The sequence below is a fragment of the Polypterus senegalus genome, chromosome 4 (assembly GCF_016835505.1).
Source record: "Polypterus senegalus isolate Bchr_013 chromosome 4, ASM1683550v1, whole genome shotgun sequence".
NCBI lineage: Eukaryota > Metazoa > Chordata > Cladistia > Polypteriformes > Polypteridae > Polypterus > Polypterus senegalus.
In genome coordinates, this window is record NC_053157.1 from 2,001,486 (window position 1) to 2,026,659 (window position 25,174).

Below are 25,174 nucleotides of genomic sequence, written 5' to 3' on the forward strand. Positions count from 1 at the left end.
GTCCAGATTAAAACGCAACAGACTTATAAAATGTGAAGGAAACAACTTAAATTACTTACATCATTCCTAATGACCTCTCTTGAATCTGCCAACAGATCCATTAGGCGAGACACTCCTAATGAAAGGAAAAAATGTTTTACTCCAATATTATATTATTATTGTATTACATCATAAAGTTTATCTCCATTCTGCATGAAAACATGATTTTTTTTTCTCAGCTATCACTAGAAACTACACGGGTTTTTCCTCTTCTTTATCGGGTCGATGACTACAAACTACTGTACATGAGGTAAGGAACAAAACATTTTTTGTGGAGTATTTCTTTAACTCTTTGAGGGTTGAATATGTTTTCTGAAAAGCACATACAGCAATGGTTTCACACATAAGTCAACATAAAACATCTGTTGCTATGTGCTGTGGCTGCTGTTGGCGTATATTCGGCATCTCCGGCGGCAGAGGCTGCAGGGGGGCACCTCAATGGTCGGCAGGAATGCACGGTGGGCCAGCTGCCTGGCTGTCTTTGCATAGCAGGTGGGTAGTGGCTGCAGTGTGATGCAATCTGGTTTGTACTTCTCGACATCATAAGTGGTGGTCCTACCAGCCAAATGCTTCTGTAGACGCATCAACTACACAAAAGTGTTCAGCGCCTATCAGAGTCCTATCCAAAGAAATTACGTAAAACGTCCATGTAATATTTTGCTTTGCACATTCGCTTTGGTCTCTCGCCAGATGTTGGTGCCATTTTAGAGGTCGTTTGCTCTTCGCTACTCATGCATGCGTAGGGAACCGCAGGTTAAATCAACAAATCTTTGTAACTCCCCTTCTAGTAAAGAGAGTCAAACTAAAACATAAGGGTGAGTTTTGTCACAGTTTACAGCTGATTACCGTCCCCTACTCCTAAATTTTGACAAAAGTCGACATCAGCCCTGAAAGAGTTAAAGCACAGTTTCTTCAATTGGGTCATGACCCATTCGCTGTAGCTGGGTCATGTAACTGAACGTTGTATTTAATGGAAATGGGTTGCGTACGGTTTGCAAAGAGGCTCACAATGGGTTGCCGCGAGTTCATTAAACAGTCACAATCACTCTGCCTTGACGTTGGTGGCGCTACTGTAGGGGGAAACCCCACTGTGACTGTCTGAGGCGATTCACCCCCTGAATCCGATGGTCACCATGGGATGGGTCTCAAAGACACCAAAAAGGCCAAGATTAAATCGAAAGAAAAAAAAGTTTAAGAATCGCTGCTTTAAAGCATAAGTTTGCTGTTTTTCATGTTGAAGTTGCTTGAAGAAATGAAAATAAGTCAGAATACAGGAGGGTGACTACCCTGAGAAAACAGTACCAAGAATGTGTGATAAAATAATAATTTCCAGTTTCCTTCTGCTACCACAAGAATGCCTCACAAACATGGGAGGCACGTTTTCTTCAATTGACCCATGAACCTTGAAACCTCATTGTATGCTGCAAGAACAGACGCGGGATTTTTTTAAATTTATTAAAGAAACGCTTAACTTTAGAAGTGGTGGCCCTGAGGCGAAGAATTTGCACTAGCAATCAGAAGGTTGTCGGTTCAAATCCCGTAAACGCCAAAAGTGACTCTACTTCGTTGGGCCCTTGAGCAAGGAAGGCCCTTGACCTGCAATTGTTCCGTCCTGGGTATGACGTTAATCTGCATCCAGCCCTGCATGTAGGCCCTCCAATCTGCAGGGGAAAAATCTGGAGGTTGGTGCAGAGTTGGCACTCCAGCCACCATAAAAAAAAAAACTCCCACTGGTTTCATTCCATCTGAACTCGTGTGGTGCTGAGGTGTCACCCGTCGCATGGCTGCACTGGGGTCCTAATCTGGGATCCTGAGTTAGTTTGTCATGTGGTGGGTGCGAGAATGCGCTCCATCAATGCCTGCTCCTAACCTCCTTCTCTAACTTTTGAAAATGAATATACAGTGAATACAGAACTTCAATTTGAAAAATAACAAACTTCTCTTTTTAAGTTTAACTTAAAATGAAAAGATTTACTCTTACCCTGGGGGCTTTCAAGAATTATACTCTGGACCTGGGGGCACTGGTTCTTCAGCATGGCTGTAAGAAGTTTCACTCCGGGCCAACGGACATGAAAGTCAAACTCCTGAGAAGATAAAGCACATATTTACTGATAGTCCCACAAAGCTCAAAAGGCCTCCTTCTTCAATATGATAGCCCTCTTTAACGCTGGTGTCCACCACCCTGATTCAGAGATTACTGCCAGGACAGGTACCAATGACCTTAAGTCCACAGCTCTGTGTAGCTGCCTCAGCCACCAACTATGGCCCATTCAGCTTCAATGTCACCTGCCTCTCTCAGAATGGAGGTGCAAGTTGAAGATCTCCTGGATGGAAATGTCTGCCAAAAACATTTCCAGCACCCGCTGGCAATCTGATCCAACTTGCAACCAGATAAAGATCAGACGACAGCTCAGCCACTCTCGCCACTCGCGTGTGTGGTATAGCGGGTCCACAGCTCGTTTAGCAAAGGCCATTTTAAATAAATAATCACCGCTCTCGTGGCGGCTTAGCGAGGGGGCGTTGGGCCATAGCAAGCCACGGGGCGATCTGTGGTGTGGGCGTTTCTCACAGCGTGCACAGGTGAGGGACTGCTCACGGCTGCTATGGCCCCTCGCATTATAAGAAGCGCGAGTCGGTTTGGACAAGGAAGATCAGAAACAAAAAAGAAAAAGGAAAGTAAAGAGAGAAAAACGGAGGTCGGAAGCAGGAAGCAGTGAGGAGAGAGAGAGAGAGAGAGAGAGCGCGAGCAAATCAGTGCAGCAGGCGAGCAAACGCTTGCAGGCAGCCTGGGTGTTTGGCCAACACCTGGGAGAAGTGGTTGTGGTCACTCCCGCAGAGTTTGTTTTGCAGGGCGGGAGTGACCGGGAAGGCGCAGGACTCTCTGCAGAAGTTAGCGGGAGTCGGGACTTGGGACGTGGTGTTGACTGCGTGAGAGCCTTGGTCGTAGGGAATTCCCAAGTCGCTGTCCGGAGGAGCCGACCGGAGCCAAGGATCGATAAGGCAACTGACAGCAGGGCAGGCACAAAGGTCAGCTGCAGAGAGAGAGCGTCTCTCTTGTTGAGGGGCCCAGATGAGCGAAGCAGGAGAGACGCTAGTTTAAAAAGAAGGCATCGGGCTTGTTAATAGACTGTTTCCTATTGGATGTTTTAACCTCGTTTTTAAAGGATTGTTTTTTGTGTATTGTTTTTACCTCCACGTGTTTTTATGGATTATTTATTTAATGAAGATTTTTGGGACTCACTGCACTTTATTTGAACACTGCTTTGTTGACTATTTTAATAAAAGCACCGTTTCACTTTTTACCATCCCCTTGCTTAATTGTTGCCTTCACTGACTAGCTCACTCGGTAACATTATCGACGGTGTTGGGTTGAGGGGCTCCCAAACAGAGATGGGAGCATGGAGCCAAACCCACATCGTCACAGCGTGTCCATGACATATGGTGGCAGATCTGATGACATGACTAGAAAATTGATCAGCAATTTACAGCCTAGGGTGCTCTGGGATCAAGTGCACTTATCAACACCCTTATGCTAGAACATGGTATTCGTTATGGACAAACCAATAACCTCAAGCCAGTGGGTGCACATCAGTCAGGCCATTCCTACCAATCACACCCTTCCTGGTTTTACTGTCATTGCCCATGTAAGTAATAATAATAATAATGCATTGTATTTATAGGGCACTTTACATTAGTAGTAAATCTCAAAGTACTACATTAAAAGTTTAAACAAAGGCAAAGCAAGATAAAAACGGAGATAAAACAACAATAATTAGTACCATACTTGTTAATAAGCTTTCCTAAATAGAAAAGTCTTTAGCCGTTTTTTAAAACAGCCCACAATCTGCTGTGCTCCACGGCTCTGGAATGCCCTACCACAGTGGCTGAAAAGGCTTGGTCACCCATTGTACGAAGTCTGGTCACAGGGGGGCGAAGGCGGTAGGTATTTGCAAAACGGAGGTTTCTTGTAGTGGATTGTAATATAAGAAGTTCCTTAAGATATTGTGGAGCATTTCCATGGATACACTGGTGAGTAAACAAACAGAGTTTGTATTCAATACAGATGTGAATAGGGAGCCAATGAAGTGACCAAAGGATTGGTGAAATGTGTTCATATTTCTGCACCCTCATCAGGATGTAAGTGTTAAAAGACCCCCCAGTAGAGCGACACAGTCCCCAGTGGACTCCCACCAAGGTCTCCAGGAAGGCTGAATATTCTGAACTTGTCAGCGTATAAGCATAGGTAAGAGTCAATGCCACGCTCCTGACTCAAAGTCGCAGGGAGGATAAATGCCAACATACACGTGCCAAGCCAGAGTGATGTAAGGTATGTAATTAGTAAAGTCTGGAACTGCTTTTTGCCCAAACTCTTGTCACAGAACTCTGGCTTTGCACTCAGACCACATTCCTGGGTGTAAGTGCATTGCCACTGTGAACTGCGGATCCCCAAAGGTTGGTAGTGAAAGAATAAGCGAACAAGAGCAGCCACTGAGGTGTGACAACTGTGGGTCTACGGGAAGAGAGTCTGGGCAGTTGATGAAAGGGGATTATGTTTTAAGGAGAGGTGGCCTCCAAAAGCCGTTTAATGATAAAACAGCAAGCATTTGTAGAGTGGGTGACAGGGACTTAGCTAAGCCAGTTATATAAAAGCATACAACATACACAAAAAGAAACGGTTGCCAATTCCACATTACTAACCTCTAACAGGGACAACAAAAGGGTCACATTGTCTTGGTTTTTGATGAATATCTCTGTAAACTGGTTGCCCAAATCATCAGGCTGTTTCGGTGAACTCTCCTCTGACAAAAAAAAAAAAAAAAAAGTTTAAAACAATCGTATAAAAAAAACAAAAAGAAAGGAGACATCATTGACAATAAGAAATAAAGGGAACAAACTGAAGCACCCAACCACACGGGATTAAAAAAAAACCAGGAGCCCCCAGCCCCTTCTGTGCACACAACATATTGGGTTTTATTGACAGTTGTTAAGTAATTACAGACATTTAACAGCCTCATGTCAGGTAGTGTTTGTAACATTTCACATGGCCCTCTCAATCCTACTCGACTCTTTGTCAAGGAATGGGGCAGAACTCTTTAACGCTGGAGGATTCATGACAAGGCGTAACGCAGTGAGCTGGTGTCTACAGTTAGCAACGCTGAATTTCTAGCTGGTGGGGATGTCAAACGTGATGACTGCAGTGGCCGATCCCATCACTGGAGTATGTAAGATTGCATGAATAGAAATTGCAGGGCATGTCAACTTAGACGGCTCTGCGAAGACTTTCCAAAGCAGTTTGGCAAGCAGACCCCTTTAAACTGATAGCCAATAACATGCTGCCTCATGGAGCCTGTAGCCATGCAAAGGTTTATGCTAGTGGGAAGTTTAGCTGTAACCTGTGCTTTTACCTCCTTTTCTTATTAATCTTTTCCATTCTGTTGTGGTGCATAAAACATCAGACAAACCTCTGTTTGCAAGGTCCAAAATATCAACGCTTGTTGAATTATATGCATTGTACTTCCAGATGTGCACTCATTGGCTAACTATTCTCGTGCACAAAGAGCCTGTCACTACAGTGGGTTTTGTTGGGACAAGTTAAGGCCATTTGGACTGAATTGCTGGGTATATCAGACTACACGACTGCTAAGGCGACGTAATTGAAGTCTGTGACTGAGAAGTCATGGAATGTGACATAACTGAGCACAACAGTTTTTCTCTTGGTTCGTGAAGTGCTGCGGAAACCGGACATAGCAGGCACAAACTTAGAGAGAAGTTATTATGATGACCGTTGGAATCATTCTCTACTTATATGGCACGGAGAGATACATAGAGACTAAGGGTCAGGCATGTGAAAGCAAATCCATGAAATAGTCAGCCATTTTCACTTCCAAATAAGCCTACCTAGAATTGGAAAGTAAAGAACCTGCAATGGAATGTGTAAGAGACATAAACAAAGGTTTAAAGACCTGAGAAGAGACAGACAGATACATAGTTCCTTTCATATTTATCTAACAGACAGACAGACAGACGGATATGAAAGGAACTATATAACAGACAGACAGACAGTGTGGCATAAGGCTGGGCGTCATACCCAGCCAGGACGCCTGGAAGGACCGGGAGAGGGACTATACCTCCCCCGGACCACAAGAGGGCAGCCGCCCTGGTTAGTATGGGGACCACAAGAACCGAGCTCGGAAGCTCATCCCTATTGGAGCCCGTGGTCACCGCCAGGGGGCACCCGGAGAATCTTAGAACTCTGGAAACCAGCACTTCCGCCACACCAGGAAGTACTGGCAAGAGGAATTCCAGGGTCACCCGGACCCGGGTGCTCGTGCAGCACTTCCACCACACTAGGAAGTTCATCTGAGGCACCTGTATCATGTCCTGGTGGGGATAAAAGGGGACTGCCTACCTGCAATCAGAGAGCCAGAGTCGGGTGGAAGAAGACAACGCTTGGGAGTGAGGAGGAAAGGCGGTCCAGAAAGGACCAGTGAAAGGGCTGAGGCAAAGGGTGCTTGGTGCTGGAGCACTGTGTGTACGTGGGGACATTGTGTTTCAGGACTATGTCTATAATAAAACGTGTATGTTTTAAGAACTTGCCAGTGTTTGTCTGATGGTGTTCGGCTGCCTTTCTAGCTAGCTAGGGAGGGGATAAATTATGGACCACAAAGGGTAAAGGGTTATGGGCACATAAAGCACAATGGCAGGTTGAAGTGGTGCTCTGTGATGAAATCATGGAAGGCATACAGTCGATGTGGGCAGTTTACCTCCATCCAAGTATGGTCAGTTCTTTAAAACTCACTTTATAAGGCCTCCACAGATTTCACACTAACAAACTATAAATCTGGCATATCATTTAAGACAACTACTTTGTGCTGGGCAAAAGTTTTTGTTTTTTCCACCAATGTTCACAGACCTCAGAGTTCTTCACTGTTCTCAATTCCAGTGGGTCACAAATTTACATACACTTTCTTAATATCTGGTAGTGTTGCCTTAAAATTGTTTCATTTTGGGTCGCATTCCACAGGCTTCTTATAAAAAGTTGCTGGAATTTTAGCCCATTCCTCCAGATGGGACTGGTGTAACTGGGACAGGTTCGTAGGCCTCCTTGCTCACACACGCTTCTTTTGTTCTGCCCACAAATTTTCAATCACCTTGAGGTCAGGGCTTTGTGATGGCCATTCCAATACCTTGACCTTGTCCTCCTTAAGCCATTTTGCCACAGCTTTGGTTTACCGGAAGACCCACTTGTGACTGAGCTTCAGCTTCCTTGCTGAGCTGTAGAGATGTTGCTGCAGTATGTCTCCCATTATTTTCCTTCCTTATGATGCCATCTACACTGCTCACAAAAATTAAAGGAACACTTTAAAGAAACACATTAGATACATCAGATCTCAATATGAAGTTGGATATCTATACAAATAACGACAGGGCAATGTCTTAGGAACAAAAGGATGCCAAGTCTTTTAATGGAAATAAAAGTTTTCTGCCTACAGAGGGCTCAATTGTGTAGACACCCTAAAATCAGAGTGAAATGAAGATGTGGCAGGCTAGTCCCTTTTTTCAAAAACTTAATTTCTGCTACTCAAAATGCTTTTCAGTATCTTGTGTGGCCCCACAGCTTGTATGCATGCTTGACAACGTCGGGCATGCTCCTAATGAGACGACGGATGGTGTCTTGTGGCATTTCCTCTCAGATCTGTATGAGGGCATCCCTGAGCTGTTGTACAGTCTGAGGAGCAACCTGGAGGCGCCTAATGGACCAAAACATAATGTCCCACAGATGTTCTATTGGGTTTAAGTCAGGGGATCGTGAAGGCCATTCAATTGTTTCAATTCCTTCATCCTCCAGGTACTGCCTGCATACTCTTGCCACATGAGGCCGGGCATTGTCATGCATTAGGAGGAAACCAGGACCTACTGCACCAGCGTAGGGTCTGACAATGGGTCCAAGGATTTCATCCTGATACCTAATGGCAGTCAAGGTGTCTTTGTCTAGCTTGTAGAAGTCTGTGCGTCCCTCCATGGATATGCCTCCCAGACCATCACTGACCCACCACCAAACTGGTCATGCCGAATGATGTTACAGACAGCATAACATTCTCCATGGCTTCTGCAGACCCTTCAACGTCTGTCACATGTGCTCAGGGTGAACCTGCTCTCATCTGTGAAAAACACAGGGTGCCATTGGTGGACCTGACAATTCTGGTATTCTATGGCCGATCGAGCTCCACTGCGCTGGGTTGTGAGCACAGGGCCCACTAGAGGACGTTGGGCCCTCAGACCACCCTCAAGAAGTCTGTTTCTGATTGTTTGGTCAGAGACATTCACACCAGTGGCCTGCTGGAGGTCATTTTGTAGAGCTCTGGAAATGCTCATCCTGTTTGTCCTTGTCCAAAGGAGCAGATACCAGTCCTGCTGATGGGTTAAGGACCTTCTATGGTCCTGTCCAGCTCTCCTAGACTAACTGCCTGTCTCCTGGAATCTCCTCCATGCCCTTGAGACAGTGCTGGGAGACACTGCAAACCTTCTGGCAATGACACGTATTGATGTGCCATCCTGGAGAAGTTGGACTACCTGTGCAACCTCTGTAGGGTCCAGGTATCGCCTCATGCTACCAGTAGTGACACTGACTGTAGCCAAATGCAAAACTAGTGAAGAAACAGTCAGAAAAGATGAGGAGGGAAAAATGTCAGTGGCCTCCACCTGTTAAACCATTCCTGTTTTGGGGGTCATCTCATTGTTGCCCCTCTAGTGCATCTGTTGTTAATTTCATTAACAGCAAAGCAGCTGAAACTGATTAACAACCCCCTGTGCTACTTAACTGACCAGATCAGTATCCCATAAGTTTCATTGACTTGATGCCATACTCTTGATTAAAAAGTGTTCCTTTAATTTTTTTGAGCAGTATATTTTGTAAAGTGCAGCAGTCCCTCCTGCAGCCCCCACAACACGATGCTCCCACCCCCGTGCTCGATGGTTAGGATGGTGTTCTTTGGCTTGCAAGGCTCATCCTTTTCCTTCAAAACAGAACGATGGTCATTATGACCAAACAGTTCAATCGTGGATTCATCAGACCAGAGAGCATTTCTCCAGAAGGTAAGATCCTTGTTCACATGTACCGTTGCAAACTGCAGCTTGGCTTTTCTTTGGCGGCTTTGGAGCAGTAGCGTCTTCCTTGTGTTCAGGTTATGCTGATGTCGGACTCATTTTACTGTGGATTGAAATACTTGTCTACCAGTTTCCTCCAGTATCTTCCCAAGGTCCTTTGCTGCTGATCTCGGATTGATTTGCACTTTTCGTGCCAAAGTCTGTTCTTCTCTAGGAGAGAGAAGGCTGTGTGGTGTTTATACTTAAATAGTTTTTGTACAGATGGATGTGGAACCTTCGGCTGTTTAGAAATTGTTCCCAAAGATGTACCAGATTTGGGGAGATCCATAGTTTTTTTGTTTTTTTTTTTTTCCCCTGAGGTTTTGGTCGATTTCTTTTGATTTTTCTATTATGCCAAGCAAAGAGGCAGGGAGTTGATGGTAGGCCTTAACATACATTCACACGTTGACTCCAATTAGGCTAATTGACTATCAGGAGCTAATTGTCTAAAGGCTTGACATCATTTTCTGCAATTCTCCAAGCTGTTTACAGGCACAATTAAAGTGTATGTAAACTTGTGACCAACTGAAATTGTGATATGGTCAATAAAAAGTGAAAGACTCAGCTCCGTGAACACTGCATGTCTTAAGCAATATACCAAATTTATAGTTTGTTAGTATAAAATCTGTGGAGGGCTTATAAAGCGAGTTTTAAAAATTCACGCTATGTGGATGGAAGCTTCTGAATTCAAATGTAAGGCCAACAGAGAAGTAGTAGTTGACAGATCAGGTGGGGAGGTAAAACTAAAGAACAGGAATGTGAAGGACAGGAACCCACCTGGGTAACCCCAGGTAACGGCAGTTAAGTTTGGCATTGTTTTCATCAGAAACAAACACTTACTGTGGGGGAAGATTCTAGACCACAGTTTAAAAAATAGCTTTTGTTATATTAGCATATAAGCAGGCCCTCAATTACAGATGTAAAAACGAATGACAGCATCTCATCCTAAAACTTTCCAGAGGAATCTAATGCTCCACTCTAAGACCCTGTCCACGATACTCTGGTTCCATTTTATAACTGCGTTTTTAAAGCAAAACCGATCTCTGTCCACACTACCGTTTTCACGTCGATTACAAAATTATTTCCGACAGGACTAAAATAACTATTTGTCTACACTGGGCATGTGAGCATCGGCAGAAGAGGACGAGTCATTCATTTACACATGAAGGAAAGCGATGGCAATGATGACAAAAAATAAAAAAACAGATTGAAATACGCAATGCACTATTGTCAACTCTCTCACATTAAGTCATTAAGATAGATAGAGATAGAGAGAGAGATAGAGAGAGAGAGAGAGATAGAGAGATAGAGAGAGAGATAGAGAGATAGAGAGAGAGATAGAGAGAGATAGAGAGATAGAGAGAGAGAGATAGAGTCAAAGACACTATAAGATAGATAGATAGATAGATAGATAGATAGATAGATAGATAGATAGATAGATAGATAGATAGATAGATAGATAGATAGATACTTTATTAATCCCAAGGGGAAATTCACAAGTGAAGTTATCAGTATTTGCTATCAGCTATTATTGAATTTATAATTTTACTATCCTATAAATGATTTGGATAAAAATATAAATAATAGGCAATTCTAAATTGTCCCTAGTTTGTGCTTGGTATGTGGGTGTGTGTGTGCGCCCTGCGGTGGGCTGGCGCCCTGCCCGGCGTTTGTTTCTTGCCTTGTGCCCTGTGTTGGCTGGGATTGGCTCCAGCAGACCCCCGTGACCGTGAAGTTAGGATATAGCAGGTTGGATAATGGATGGCTGGATATAAATAACAAGCTAGTTTAGTTTGCAGATGATTCCAAGCTGGGTGGATAGGCAGATAATCGAGAATTTGTTACAGTGGGATGCAAAAGTTTGGGCAACCTTGTTAATAGTCATTATTTTCCTCTATAAATCATTGGTTGTTACGCTACAAAATGTCAGTTAAATATATCATATAGGAGACACACACAGTGATATTTGAGAAGTGAAATGAAGTTTATTGGATTTACAGAAAGTGTGCAATAATTGTTCAAACAAAATCAGGCAGGTGCATACATTTGGGCACCACAAAAAGAAATGAAATCAATATTTAGTAGATCCGCCTTTTGCAGAAATTCAGCCTCTAAACGCTTCCTGTAGGTTCCAATGAGAGTCTGGATTGTGGTTGAAGGTATTTTGGACCATTCCTCTTTACAAAACATCTCTAGTTCATTCAGGTTTGATGGCTTCCGAGCATGGACAGCTCTCTTTAACTCACACCACAGATTTTCAATTCTATTCAGGTCTGGGGACTGAGATGGCCATTCCAGAACGTTGTACTTGTTCCTCTGCATGAATGCCTTAGTGGATTTTGAGCAGTGTTTGGTCGTTGTCTTGTTGAAAGATCCAGCCCGGCGCAGCTTCAGCTTTGTCACTGATTCCTGGACATTGGTCTCCAGAATCTGCGGATACTGAGTGGAATCCATGCGTCCCTCAACTTTGACAAGATTCCCAGTCCCTGCACTGGCCACACAGCCCCACAGCATGATGGAACCACCACCATATTTTACTGTAGGTAGCAGGTGTTTTCTTGGAATGCTGTGTTCTTTTTCCTCCATGCATAACGCCCTTGTTATGCCCAAATAACTCCATTTTAGTTTCATCAGTCCACAGCACCTTATTCCAAAATGAAGCTGGCTTGTCCAAATGTGCTTGAGCAGACCTCAAGCGGCTCTGTTTGTGCTTCCTCTGCATCACTCTCGCATACAGCATCTCCTTGTGTAAAGTCGCGAATGGTTGAACGATGCACAGTGACTCCATCTGCTGCAAGATGATGTTGTAGGTCTTTGGTGCTGGTCTGTGGGTTGACTCTGACTGTTCTCACCATTCGCTTCTGTCTATCCGAAATCTTTCTTGGTCTGCCACTTGAGCCTTAACTTGAACTGAGCCTGTGGTCTTCCATTTCCTCAATATGTTCCTAACTGTGGAAACAGACAGCTTCAATCTCTGGGACAGCTTTCTGTATCCTTCCCCTAAACCATGATGGTGAACAATCTTTGTCTTCAGGTCATTTGAGAGTTGTTTTGTGACCCCCATGTTGCTACTCTTCAGAGAAAATTAAACTTACAATGGACCCCTTAAATACTCGGATTCACCTGTGTATGTAGGTCAGGGGTCACTGAGCTTACCAAGCCAATTGGAGTTCCAATAATTAGTTCTAAAAGTTTGGGAATCAATAAAATGACAACGGTGCCCAAATGTATGCACCTGCCTGATTTTGTTTGAACAATTATTGCACACTTTCTGTAAATCCAATAAACTTCATTTCACTTCTCAAATCTCACTGTGTGCGTCTCCTATATGATATATTTCACTGACATTTTTTATTGTAACAACCAACGATTTATACAGGAAAATAATGACTATTAACAAGGTTGCCCAAACTTTTGCATCCCACTGTAAATCATCAAAGGACGACATAGACAGCAGACAGGCTTGGGCAGACTTGTGTCCGATGAAAGTTACTGTCAGTAAATGTAAAGGATTACATGTAGGAAGTAAAACTAAGGAGTCGTAGTTGGCTCAACACTCTACAGTGCCAGACAGTGGGCGTGGTGGCTCTGTGGCTAAAAGACCTGGGCTGGTAACTTGAAGGTTGCCAGTTTGAACCCTGGCAGTGACAGAAGGAATGCGACTCCATTGGGCCCTTGAGCGAGGCTCTTAAACTGCAATTGCTCCAGGGGCCCTCGCTGTACATATAGCTGACTCCGCCCTCTGAACCCCCAAAAAAAAAAAAAAAAACCTATCTGGAGAGTAAGTAACAAATTAATACTAAAGAGAAATTGTATATGGTGATTAAAGGATTAAATAAATAAAAAGATATCAGAAGAAGTGCAAATACTGAATTAATACAACAAAACTTAGCCATCCTAATGGCTTCTGTTTTATTTTTATCTTATGCCGCCAACTTTGGCAAACTTGAGGTCATAGTGTACTTCAGTGCTTCCCAAACTCTGTGCTGGAGACCCAATGAAGCTGCAGGTTTTTGTTCCAATCAGCTTATGGACTTCCCGGGCTAATTAAGTGATGTGTTATTTCCCAAGTTCTGTGTTTTGGGAACAATATAGAAATTAGAAAACTAAGCTGGGTAAAATTAAATAAAATAAATATATTAAAATGTACCAGAGTTCTATGGAAATAATGTATTTTTAATAATATTTTCATCTTGATTTTCATTCTTCTTTTCTAGGTGTTCTAATTGTTTAATTAATCCATTATTTACTAATTAGTGGGTCTGATGCTGAAGTAGTAGGGTCCACAGCTCCAGTCAACAGGGCCACTTTTTAAAATAAATAATCGGACCACTCGCAGCTTACAGAGGGGGCGTGGCAGTGTGGCCAGAGCGGTTCCCGGGTGAACTCGCGATGCGGGCGGTCCTCGCTTGAGTGCACAGGTGAGGAGTCGTCCGCATCCGTAATTGATGCCGGGAGCTGCTAATGGCCACACCTTATCCACGTCCCCGTAATAAATAGAAGCGCGAGGCGGATGAGGAGAAAGAGAAAAGAAAAAAGAACAGGAGGTTAATGGAGAAAAAGGAAGCAGGATGGAGAAAGCAGGTGAGAGAGAGAAAGTGAGCGAGCGAGCGAGTACAGACTCGCGGATGTTTGCAGGCAGCTGGGAGATTTGGAGTGGAACCCGCATATTCAAATTTGGTGGCAGCGGTGGGATGAGCTGGCATTGGGGACCGAAGATTGGTGCCAGACTTTAAAAGAACCTACAGAACCAAGCCGGGGGAGGACATTTTAAAGGGCGGAGCTTTTTAATGGACATTTATATATTGATTGTTTTTATTGTCATTTTAAAAGTTCTTATTCTTTTATGTCCTGTTTTTACAAGGGGGGCTTGGGTTGGTTTTAGTGCTTTTATTATCGTTTTTAGTGCAGTGGTAGTGTGGCCGAGCTGTGGACCTGGGATGCCAGTTGCACAGGGTTGGTAATGGCATTGAGCTTATGGGGGAGGAGTGTGGTGTAGTAGGGTCCACAGCGCCACTTTTTAAAATAATAATCGGCGCACTCGTAGCTTAGAGAGGGGGCGTGGTAGTGTGGCCGGAGTGGTTCCCGGGGGAATTCGTGATGTGGGCGGTCCTCGCTTAAGTGCACAGGTGAGGACTCATCTGCATCCGTAATTGATGCCGGGAGCTGCTAATGGCCACACCTTAACCACGTCCCTGTAATAAATAATAGAAGCGCGAGGTGGATGGGGAGAAAGAAAAAAAAAGATTGGGAGGTTAATGGAGAAGAAGGAAGCAGAACGGATAAAGCCGGTGAGAGCGAGTGAGCGAGTGCAGACTCGTGCCGTTTGCAAGCAGCTGGGACAGGCAAGCCTGAGTGGGGTGTTTGGCCGGCACCCGAGGGCCGACGGTAGTGGTCACTCCTGCTAAGCGCTTGTCTGGAGCAGGAGTGACTGGGAGAAGGTTGGCTCGCTGCAACGAAAGCAGTGGGAGTCGGGGACTTGGGAAGTGTGAGCGTCCTGGTCGCTGGGGAGCCCAAGTCTCGGTCTAGGTGAGCAGAACCGGAGCCAGGGATCGGAAAGGCCACCAGACCCGACAACTGAAGAAGGTCAGCTGCATGTTGGTCGACTCCCCTGGTGCATAGCCTGGATGGGAGAAACAGGGGAGTCACCAGTAAAAGAATGCACCGGGCTTTGCTTTAAAAGACTTCTTCCTGCCATTGTTTTAACAGATTTTTTTTCTAGTGTGTTTTTAACCTCCACAATTCAGTTTCTTTTGGATTATTTATTTATTAACTTTGATGCACTGCACTGTAATTTGAACACTGTTTTGATTTTGCCTTTTTTTAATAAAAGAACTTTTGCACGTTTTGCACCATCCCCTTGCTTCATTGTTGTGCCTCACTGTCCAGCTCACTGGTGACATTACCGATGGTGAGGGGTTCAGAGCTCCCAGAAGCTGGATGGGAGAATGGAGCGGAACCCGCATCGTCACAGTTGCAGCCTTTGATTATTCGGTGTTGTTTGCCTGGGTGTCTGCTCTGCTCATTTTTAATTGTCATTAATAAGATACAAAGGGGGAAAACTGCACAGAGAGAGGGCAAAATAGAATGAAATCCAGCAAAAGACAGTTTAGCATTTCACTCAAATAGCAAAAGCAGAAAAATTTCTAAATGTCTTATAAATGTAAAAATCATGCTGCTGTGCTTTTCTGAATGTCGAATAAAAGAAAAAAATACCAGTCAATTAAATGAGATGACTGTGATCAGGTGTTGTCACTGATTATGAAGAAGGTTGGAACAAAAACCTGCAGCCATAGGGGGTCCGCAGGACAGAGTTTGGGAAGCACTGCTGTACTTGTATTGGCAAAGATATTTAATATTTATATATAAGATTCTGTATTTCATGGACAAATGTCTATGCGTGGAAGTGTGTGTGTGTGTGTGTCTGTCCGGCCCGAAAGTGCGAGGCTACAGTGTGAAGTGCAAAGAAAGTGACTGTTGCCAAAGTGAAACCCCCGGCGCTAATACACAAGCGAGGTAAGCACATCGGCAAAATGAAACCTCAGAGGAGAGAGAAAAACTCGCTTAGCCACTGATAGACAACGGAGGTGAGCACGTCAGCAAAACAAAACCGACGAGGAGCCAGTACACAACTAATGGGATTGATTGATGGTTTCTAGGAGCCCGGGCTTTTACAGCTAGTTAGCTTATATTTATCAACATATCGTCTAAAGAACTTGCATCACAAAACAGCTTCACTTGTCCTTGTTCTAGGTGCTACTAATCTGGTGGTCTTTGCATGTTCTGTATTAGTTATACTTTTTGCATATACCGCAGCGACACGGTCTGTTCACCATTTTGATAAAAGCAGTATGATGGAAAGTAAAATATAAAAATATTAGTACGGCTTACTGACAATTGATGGCTTAAAAGAGGCTGATTATTTGTCATTTAGTATTAGCTAACTACAAATGTCCAGTTTTCACAATCGAGTTAATGAAATGAGGAAAAAAAAAAAAACTGATGACATCCAAGGGACCATGGCCTAGAATTAGGTTTACCTTTAAAAACTTGTTTGTTTAGCATTAAGTCAGGTTAATCTGAATTTTAAAATTGTGTTAAAACTCCCACGACCCTAAAAAGGCACACTCACAAGTTTATCACGCTTACAAACAGCCATAGTTATTAAAAAAAAATAAAATAAAAATAAAAAAAGGTCATGCACAATTAAATGAATTACCTTCAGATTCATCTGCAAAATTATACATGAAAAAAAGAAACAGAAAATCAGAGAAATTATTGAAGTAAATCACAAAACGATGAAATGCATTCATGAATTTTGTTCTCTCTTTTTTTTTTTTATAACAATTCATTTTCTGAGCTCGTTTACTCCATCATATAGTTGAGGGAACACTGGATGGGGCGCAGTTCCATAAGGGTCACCCAGTCGCATTTCAGGTCAATTTTACAAAGTTGACAATACACCCCAAAGTGCGCACTGTGGGTTTATGCAAGGAAACTGGACTCGGCATAGTACACCAGTACAGAGGACAAGGTCAGGGTTTGAGGTACAAGCAAGTGACATTCCCATTTGATTCACTACTTCAATATCAAGTGTTACAAAACACAACAACAGCTTTTATTTCTATAACAGATGGTGCATCTTCTGCCACAATTTTAATAAAAATCAAGTACCTTGTTCCTCCTCTTCACCGTCGTTTGAGATTACGTTATACAGAGTGTCCAACGCATAGCCAATGATCTCCGAGTCTGATCTGAATTAAATTAAGGAAAGAAAAAAAAAAAAAAAAAGACTCCATTAGTGCTATCAGCGGTGTCTTACTGACGTACTGTATGGGTATAAAGGTGCTCCACCCCCCCAGCCACATCACCTTTATATTAAAATGCGACAACAGGCTGGTTTTGTTTTTTTTTTGTTTTAATAAAAGCTAGGGGGGGTTTGCCCCCTGCTCGCTTCGCTCGTCAACCCCTTTATTGCCCAAGCCAGCGGCCGCTTTTTCAAAGCCCCTCTTAAATGGTGATACAGTGGGAGACGCATTGCGTCATCTGCAATTCACTCGCCTACCCCTCCAAACCCCCGCCCAATTGTGAAGAGGGGGGGCTGAGCGCACCCCAAGGAGATGCTGCCGCTCCTCCGAAACCCCTCTTGAAGGGTGATACATTGGGAAACAAGTAACAGGTGTCCTTATCACCTCCTCTTTGCTGCGGAGCTGCGAACGTTTAAAAGCCTGTACAGCACCTGAATATTCGATCTCTTTTCACTGTTCCGTTACTTCCCCGAGTAATATTTTCAGTTTGTTTATGCTAATGCGATCTTTACTCTCATGTTTGGAGACTTTCAGAGTTTTCCTACTTCCATTATTACCTCCATTATCCATTATGGTGTTTCCTGTCTTGCTATATGGTTGTGAGACATGGGCGCTATCCAGTGACCTGAGACGAAGACTGGACTCCTTTGGTAATGTGTCTCTCCGGAAAATCCTTGGGTACCGTTGGTTTGACTTTGTGTCAAATGAGCGGTTGCCCATGGAGTCCTGAATGAGGCACATGACCTGCGTTGTGAGGGAGCGTCAATTACGGCACTACGGCCATGTGGCGCATTTCCCCCCCCAACCCCCCCCCCTGAGGGTGATCCAGCTCATAAGATCCTCATTGTTGGGAACCGCAATGACTGGACCAGGCCAAGGGGTCGCCCACGTAATACCTGGCTGCGGCAGAGGGTAGGATCATTTCCGGAGGGTAGGACTGGACCGCATGTCTGCCTGGGGGGGGTTGCCAACCGGGATCCCGAGCGGTTACGACGTGTAGTGGGTGTGGCAACGCGCTGTACCAGTGCATGCTCCCCATCTTGAACCTGACTTGACTTGGTGCCTTGGTTTGCGAGCGTAATTCATTCCGTTAATGTGCTTGTAATCCAAAGCACTCATATATCAAATCGAATTTCCCAAAAAGAAATAATGGAAACTCGGATGATTCGTTCCACAACTCTAAAATATTCATCTAACAATGATTAATGCAAAATATAAAGTAAAAATACATAAAACAAATTAACCTGCACTTTACCTTTGAAAAGAATCGTGGCTGGTGTGAGGGAGACGAGAGAGAGAGAAGAGTTATTGTGTAGGACGACTTTCCCCGTAACTAACGGAATCTCTGCTATCTTGTTGGCTCACTGGAATTTTTTGGGTTTTTTTTTTTTGCGACTTTAACAAGGAACCTATCCAATGAGAGTTGCCTTTGCCTCCTTTTGAGGACTTCACTGTACCAGTGCATGGTCGCCAACTTGACTTGACTTGATTATCTCTAACCTGCTCTGCATGATGCATTCTGCATGTGTATCATGGGACTTGCGTCTGTAGGTTGTAAGTATGACGTGACTTTCCCATCTCGTGGGAGGTGAAAGTGTTTCTCTGTACATCTTTTTCTCTTCAAAAGATCACATCTCGTCCCCGGGAAAAAGTCTTGTCTCGTTGCAAGTTTTTATTTTTTTTTTATATAATAGAGAGAAATGCTTCACTTTAGAACACAATTTTTCATTTGGTAAATTAGTATATACCACGATTGTGAAGAAATAACTGCAACATGAAAAATAAACTTATCCTTTCATAATGTAATATGACTACATAAAGTTTATTCCTCCATACTTGTGTCACTGGTACCATGATATGCACTCAACTGTTAGGTGGAGTGTTCCTTGAAATTAAAAAGAATAAATCTCACCTGTCTGTCTGTAATATCTGCAACAGGTAACTCATAGCTTGAGTGCCAACTTCAATTCGATATTTCTGCAAGAAGAAAAAGGACTCATATTAACTTTGCCGTCTAGAGTATTTAAGAGTTCTGCTAGATGACTAATAGTCAAGAAGAAATATGCAATATGTTCAGAAAGTATTGGACCCCCTTCACTTTCTACACACTTTATCGTGTTGGTAGATTTCACTTTAAATTGATAAATTTGCCATCCCCACCCCATCAATCCATCCACAGTCAGTAATGCATAATGACAAAGTGAACACGTCTTCTGAAAGGTTTATAGATTTATTAAAAATCAACTGAACTTCATTCATACGAGTATTCAGACCCTTAAATCAATGCTTTATAAAAGCCCCATAAGCAGGTTTGGGTCTTCTTGGGCAAGTCTCAAAAAATGAAATCTCTCATTCCTAGAATTACTCAGACCCTTTGCTGTGGCACTCCAGATTGTGCCCAGGTGCCTCCTGTTTGTTTTAATTCTTCTTGAGATGTTTCTACAACTTGACAGGAGTTCACCTGTACAGCAACTGAACTGATTGGACATCATTTAGAAAGGCACATGTGTGTATAGATGGTCCCACAATTCACATTCCAGGTCGGGACAAAAACCAAGCCACGAGGTCCAACAAACTTTCTGTAGACCTCCGTGACTAAATTGTAGTGAGGCACAGATCAGGGCAAGGGAAATCAATCCATTTCTAAAGCTTTGAGTGCTCCCAGGAGGAAATGGCTTCAAGAAATATGAAAAAGAAGAAGTTTGGAACCACCGAGGCTCTTCCTAGAGTTGGCCGTCTGGCCAGATTGGAGTACCCATTTGCAGATGCTGTCAGACGATTCTGCACATACAGGGTGTATTGATACAAGGGATGAGACAGAGGAGAGGAGTCAGGTAGAAAAGTGCAAAGTGAATTGTCAACAATCTAACATCAGTAAAACCAAGGAACTACTTACATGGAACCTTGGGGCACGACTGTAATTCGTTCCAAAATGAACTAATTTCCCCCATAGGATTGTATGTAAATACAATTAATCCGTTCCAGACTGTACGAACTGTATGTAAATATGTTTTTTTTTTTTTTTAAAGATTATTAAGCACAAAAATATTGAATTATACCATAGAATGCACAGCGTAATAGTAAACTAAATGTAAAAACATTGAAGAACACTGAGAAAACCTTGAACAGAGAAAACTAACATTGCAAGAGTTCACGCTACAGCCTTACGAACAGCTCGCTGTAAACACTTTTTTTTTTTAATGAGTTTTAAGCACAGGGAAAAAAATGAAAATTTGAAAAATCCTTAATTTATACAAAAACTAACCTTAAACAACCAAGAAAACTAATCTTGCAGCAAATCGCCATTAATCTTCCAGGCTTTCTCGCATATGATCGCCTCGCTTACGCTATCCACTGCAAGTTGCTTCTCGTTCAGCCACACTAGTAACAGTTTTTCCACCTCTTCCAGCACTTGAGGCCTCTGATTGGTTAACACTGTAACTCCCTTTGCAACATCAGCTGCTTTAATGGCCTCTTTCTGCTTTAGAATAGTCGAAATCGTAGATTTTGACTTCTTGTACTCGGCGGGAAGATCAGTAACACGAACGCCACGCTCATACTTTTCAATAATTTCTTTCTTTAAATTTGATTTAAATTTTCTTCAAACCTTTCTACTCACCAACACTACCACACTTCACTTGCTTAGAGGCCACGGTTAATTGCAAAATTAATGCAAAAGTACACGAAATAGAGCACAAAGAGTTCACAGCGAATGCACGCATGTCTGACTGAGAACAATGTACAGGGAGAGACTGAACACGTGCGGAAATCATCGGTGTGTACGAACCGGAAGGGAAACTGGCCCTGTTCGTGACCAGAGTGTGTGGTCGTGAACAGATGCAAAAGTTTGGCAAACTTTTTGGTCGTAACCCGATGTGTACGTGTTCAGAGACGTTCATGACCCGAGGTTCCACTGTATTGACTTTGGCCACACCAAACAACATCCATGTCCGGTCACTATTCAAGGAGATGGTCCACTCCTACAAGTACTTGAAGATTCACTTTAATGACAGGCTGGAGTCGACCTCAGAGGATCTATATAAGAAAGGACAGAGCTGGCTCTTTTTTTTTTTAGGAGACTGCATTCCTTTAATGTGAGTTAACATCCTTAACATCTTCTACAACTCTGTGATGGCCAGTCTGTGGTGTACTTGACTGATAACAGCACTCCAAGAGAGGCCCACCAAATTAACAAGCTGATTATCTATCTATCATTATAAGGGTAAGTGCAGTTATAGGATGCACTCTGGCCTCCCCGGAGGTAGCAGAGGAGGAGAGAATTGAAACAAAACTGAGTGCCATTATCACAATGTTGCATATTCTCTCTCCTGTATTATGCACCAACACTGAGGATTTTCTGCCAACAAATTATTCACAGGACTGGGGCTGCTATACGCCTCTACAGTGCCACTCTGGGACTGTGACAGTCATTCCAGTATGTGTTCAAACCAAAAAGTGTGTGTATATTTATTTACTTACTGTATCTATCTGTTTAAGTGTTTATGTATTTAAAAAGCTTCTGAAAGAGCCAAAAATCACCCTGGGGACAAATAAAAGTTCTATCTACTGTGGCAGGCGGGCGGCCGGATCCAATGCTCGGCAGGGACGCCCCTTCTACTTATGTTCCGGGGGAGCATCCAGGGGCTCCTCAGTACGTCCCCTGGAACGCTTGATGGCAGCCCTCCTGGGTTACATTGGGGCCACAGGTGTTGGACTTCAGGACTCCACCCGGAGGAGCTGCATGGCTTAACGAGCCTACGTGGGCTGGAATGCAGCCACACCCGGAAGTGCAGCCTAATTAGGCCAATGATCACCTGGAGCACTTCCGGGAGGGCTACAAAAAGAGCCACTACTCAGAAGGCAGAATTGGGAGGAAGAGGACGAGGTTGCCTGGGAGGAGTGGTGGTACAAGGAGAAGTGCAGAGGTCTGTTAAGTGCTTTTTGGGACTTTGTTGGGCCTGTGGGACACGGGGAAAGCGTGCCCCACGGCTGAAGAGTGTAAATAAAACATTCATGTTTAAGACATTGGTGTCGTGTCTGTCTGTGGCCGGGCTATACTTTACACTACCTACCCAGGCAAGAAATTAGGGAACACAGGGAAGTAAACAAGAACACAATGGCCACACTAACAAAGCTTGAAAGAACCTGACAGATCATCTCAGCAGCACATCATCAATCTGCCAATTATGACAGCGTGGGTAGACGGAGGCCAGCTTTGAGTAAAAGGCATATGACAGTTTACAGGACTCTGGCTATATGAGGAGGAAGATTTGTGGTCTGATGAGATAATTTCAACAGTCTGGGCAGAACCTCCAAGCACTGTGTCCAGTGAAAACCAAGCACTTGAGAATGAAGGCCTGAGGGAAGCACGAAACAGATCTCACCTGCTCCATTCATGCAGAAGGTCATTCCGTCCAAGGGCCATGCCAAACCACATCAGACCAAAGACAAATCAACATGATAAGACATGGTAGCCTGTTATCCAGGCTCTATTATTTTATTACACTCATTGTGCTTTGCGTAGATTTTGAGCATATTATCTAAAATACGTGAATAAAATACGTGAATGGTGTGTTTTAGGTCTCTGTCCAATTGTCTGGCGTTACAGATGTAAAGGAAAGAGGGACATATTGAACTACAACAGCACTCAGGGCTATGGGATTTGGGGCTTTCTATTAACCCTTAGACCGGCAATAGTCGGTTCCCAGTGCAATTTGTCAGCACGCCGGAGCTGATCAGTCAGTGCCGTATATTCATTGAACAGCCAGTGTATGACCACTGACGGCCCCTGCAGCATCACTGTCCCTGCACTAGACTAACCTGCCAGCGTCAGCGATGGCCTCTCTGTGTGCTTGTGTGCAGCCAGTTCAAACACAGATGGCTCGGTGATTTACTGAATTTCATCAATGGAGTCAGTTGCACCTTCTACATATTGTTCCAGCAGTTTTTTTTTAATAGTTTTTACAGTTCATTGGCAGTGTGAAAAATGATCAGTGTTGCAGTAATTGTGATGCTCTTAGCATGAAAAAAAATGTGTTCCATTAAAATTTCACTTTTTCTTTGTGAATTGTGATGTTTACTAAAAAAGTGCTGCAAAAAAGTATTTGGCGCCCGGGGGTCCATTAACCCCCAAGTATGTGGAAATTTAAGGGTTAAAGTCTACTAAATTAGGAGTCTAAAATGGAAAATAGGGTCACACTAGGGGACTCCACCACAACCATTAAAAAGAGTCATCAGGCCATCCAGTAGTCTCAATCACCTGCCAAGGTCTCAGCTACAAGCATAAAGTTACAACTACTGCAACATCCTATCTGGAAGACAAAATTAATTGCGTTATTAAATTACAGTGAATTTCTCAAATGGGCAATAAGAGTTGTCAATTGGGTTTATTTGTGTACATTTGCTTGGTGCTGTTGTTCTTAGTCAGGTGTTCTTTACATCAATCGGGTACCAGAAAGACCCCTCCGCTTGTGCTACGTACAACACACAACTTGGAATCAGTGAGAAAACTCGGATGCTGGATCCATTTAAGATGTCAACTCTGGTGACTGAGGAATTGCCAGAATTTTGAAATGACAGTGATGGGAGATGCCTTCTGTGTTGTTTTGAGGCCTAAATCTGCCACTGCTTTTAGGCAATAACATGGGATCTCATTATTGTGGCGCAGCCTTTAGGTTTCGAGACAACCTGCAAACAGTTTCAGATGGAAGTCCTGTCCCAATACTATAATGCCCCCTAAAGAAAGTGCATTTCTGCAGTTATCAGTGCTTTTTAATAAGTAAGCTTATAACGCAAAGCAAAAGTGTTATGACCTTCTACTTGTTAGTTCAAATTAGAAAATGGGACTAAATTAACACTAGAATCCCTGAAGCCTACCAAAAAAAAAAACCTCATAATCCTGGGCTACCTTAAATTCCTTCGCACCTCTCAATTCAGCATCTTTTGTTTTTTAAATGTGTCAATCCGCGCAAGCAGCCTGCTATTCCATGCAAACAGAGCTCAACTTGGGCAAATAAACTTTTTATCTGGGCATGAGGTGCCTGGAGTTGTACAGTGTAAATAATACATCGTTATTTGGAACACATACAGTGGGTATTGAAAAGAATCACCCACCTCCAAAATATTCCCATTTCTTTCACTTGGATGTTATAGATTGCATTGAGTAAGTAAAGCTGGAAAAAATATTGGTTTGTGCATTTTCATTTAAGGCTGTAAAACAAAAAAAAAAAGGGAATATTTTGAACGGGGGGATTCTTTTCTACACCCACCGTACAATTCCTGTGTGTTCTGCGTCTACAACGATCTGTGAAAGTGTAGGATGAAAGAAAATGAGAGGCAAGAAATGCTGAGCGTATACCTAAAGCAGAAACGTTTTCCATGTTATACTAATAATGACGTGAAGTGTATAATGTGTGAAGATTTTAATCCAAATATCAAATAAACATGTGCGCTTTTATTCAAGAATATTACCAAAGGAAAAAAAAAATCATTCCATTTACATGTCAATGAGTTCAAAACCCAAGCATAAAATGTCAATCGACAGAAAGCTGGTACGCATTCTTAGATGGTGCAGAGGTAAGAGCTGCTACCTTATAACCAAAAGGTTCCAGGTTCGAGTCCAGCCACTCCGTATTTTGAGTAGTGAGCTACGATTATCTATACTAATAAAAGGCAAAGCCCTCACTCACTCACTGACTGACTGACTGACTCATCACTAATTCTTCAACTTCCCGTGTAGGTAGAAGGCTGACATTTGGCAGCTCATTCCTTACAGCTTACTTACAAAAGTTGGACAGGTTTCATTTCGAAATTCTATGCATAACGGTCATAACTGGAACCTATTTACGTACACATATATGGCCATAGCCTGCAGCTCGGTCGCCATGTAAGGCGGAGTTGCATCCTCCATCAGCCCGCCTCCCATGTAATTGACTGTCTGCCCATATAAGGCCGTCCGTCAGCGGCAATCCAATAAACACGCTGCCGCTAAATATTCGTGGGTGAAGGACTGTGCTTATGCAAACGAAGATGAGATGGTCAAGGATAGAATAGTGTTTGGCACAAACTCAGCAAAAGTGCGAGAGAAACTTTTAAGTGCCGGGTCATAGCTAACATTAAATAAAGCCGTGGACATCGCGAGATCGCACGAGACAGCACAAGCACAGCTGAGAACCTTCGAT

The 25,174-nt window shown here is 43.3% G+C and overlaps 1 protein-coding gene across 4 annotated transcripts in view; it reads right to left on the minus strand.

The window, feature by feature from the left end:
* uso1 (USO1 vesicle transport factor) overlaps positions 1-25,174 on the minus strand; it is a 128,152-nt gene that overhangs the window by 75,794 nt on the left and 27,184 nt on the right. For 2 of the 4 annotated variants that reach the window (XM_039750138.1, XM_039750136.1), the window contains exons 3-8: positions 18,907-18,971; positions 16,861-16,940; positions 16,406-16,417; positions 4,738-4,838; positions 2,021-2,123; positions 60-115 (exon numbers count right to left, since the gene is read on the minus strand). In XM_039750138.1, coding sequence (XP_039606072.1) covers positions 60-115; positions 2,021-2,123; positions 4,738-4,838; positions 16,406-16,417; positions 16,861-16,940; positions 18,907-18,971 — 417 coding nt within the window. The remainder of the gene's footprint in view (positions 1-59; positions 116-2,020; positions 2,124-4,737; positions 4,839-16,405; positions 16,418-16,860; positions 16,941-18,906; positions 18,972-25,174) is intronic. The other 2 variants (XM_039750139.1, XM_039750137.1) reach the window with 1 other exon arrangement.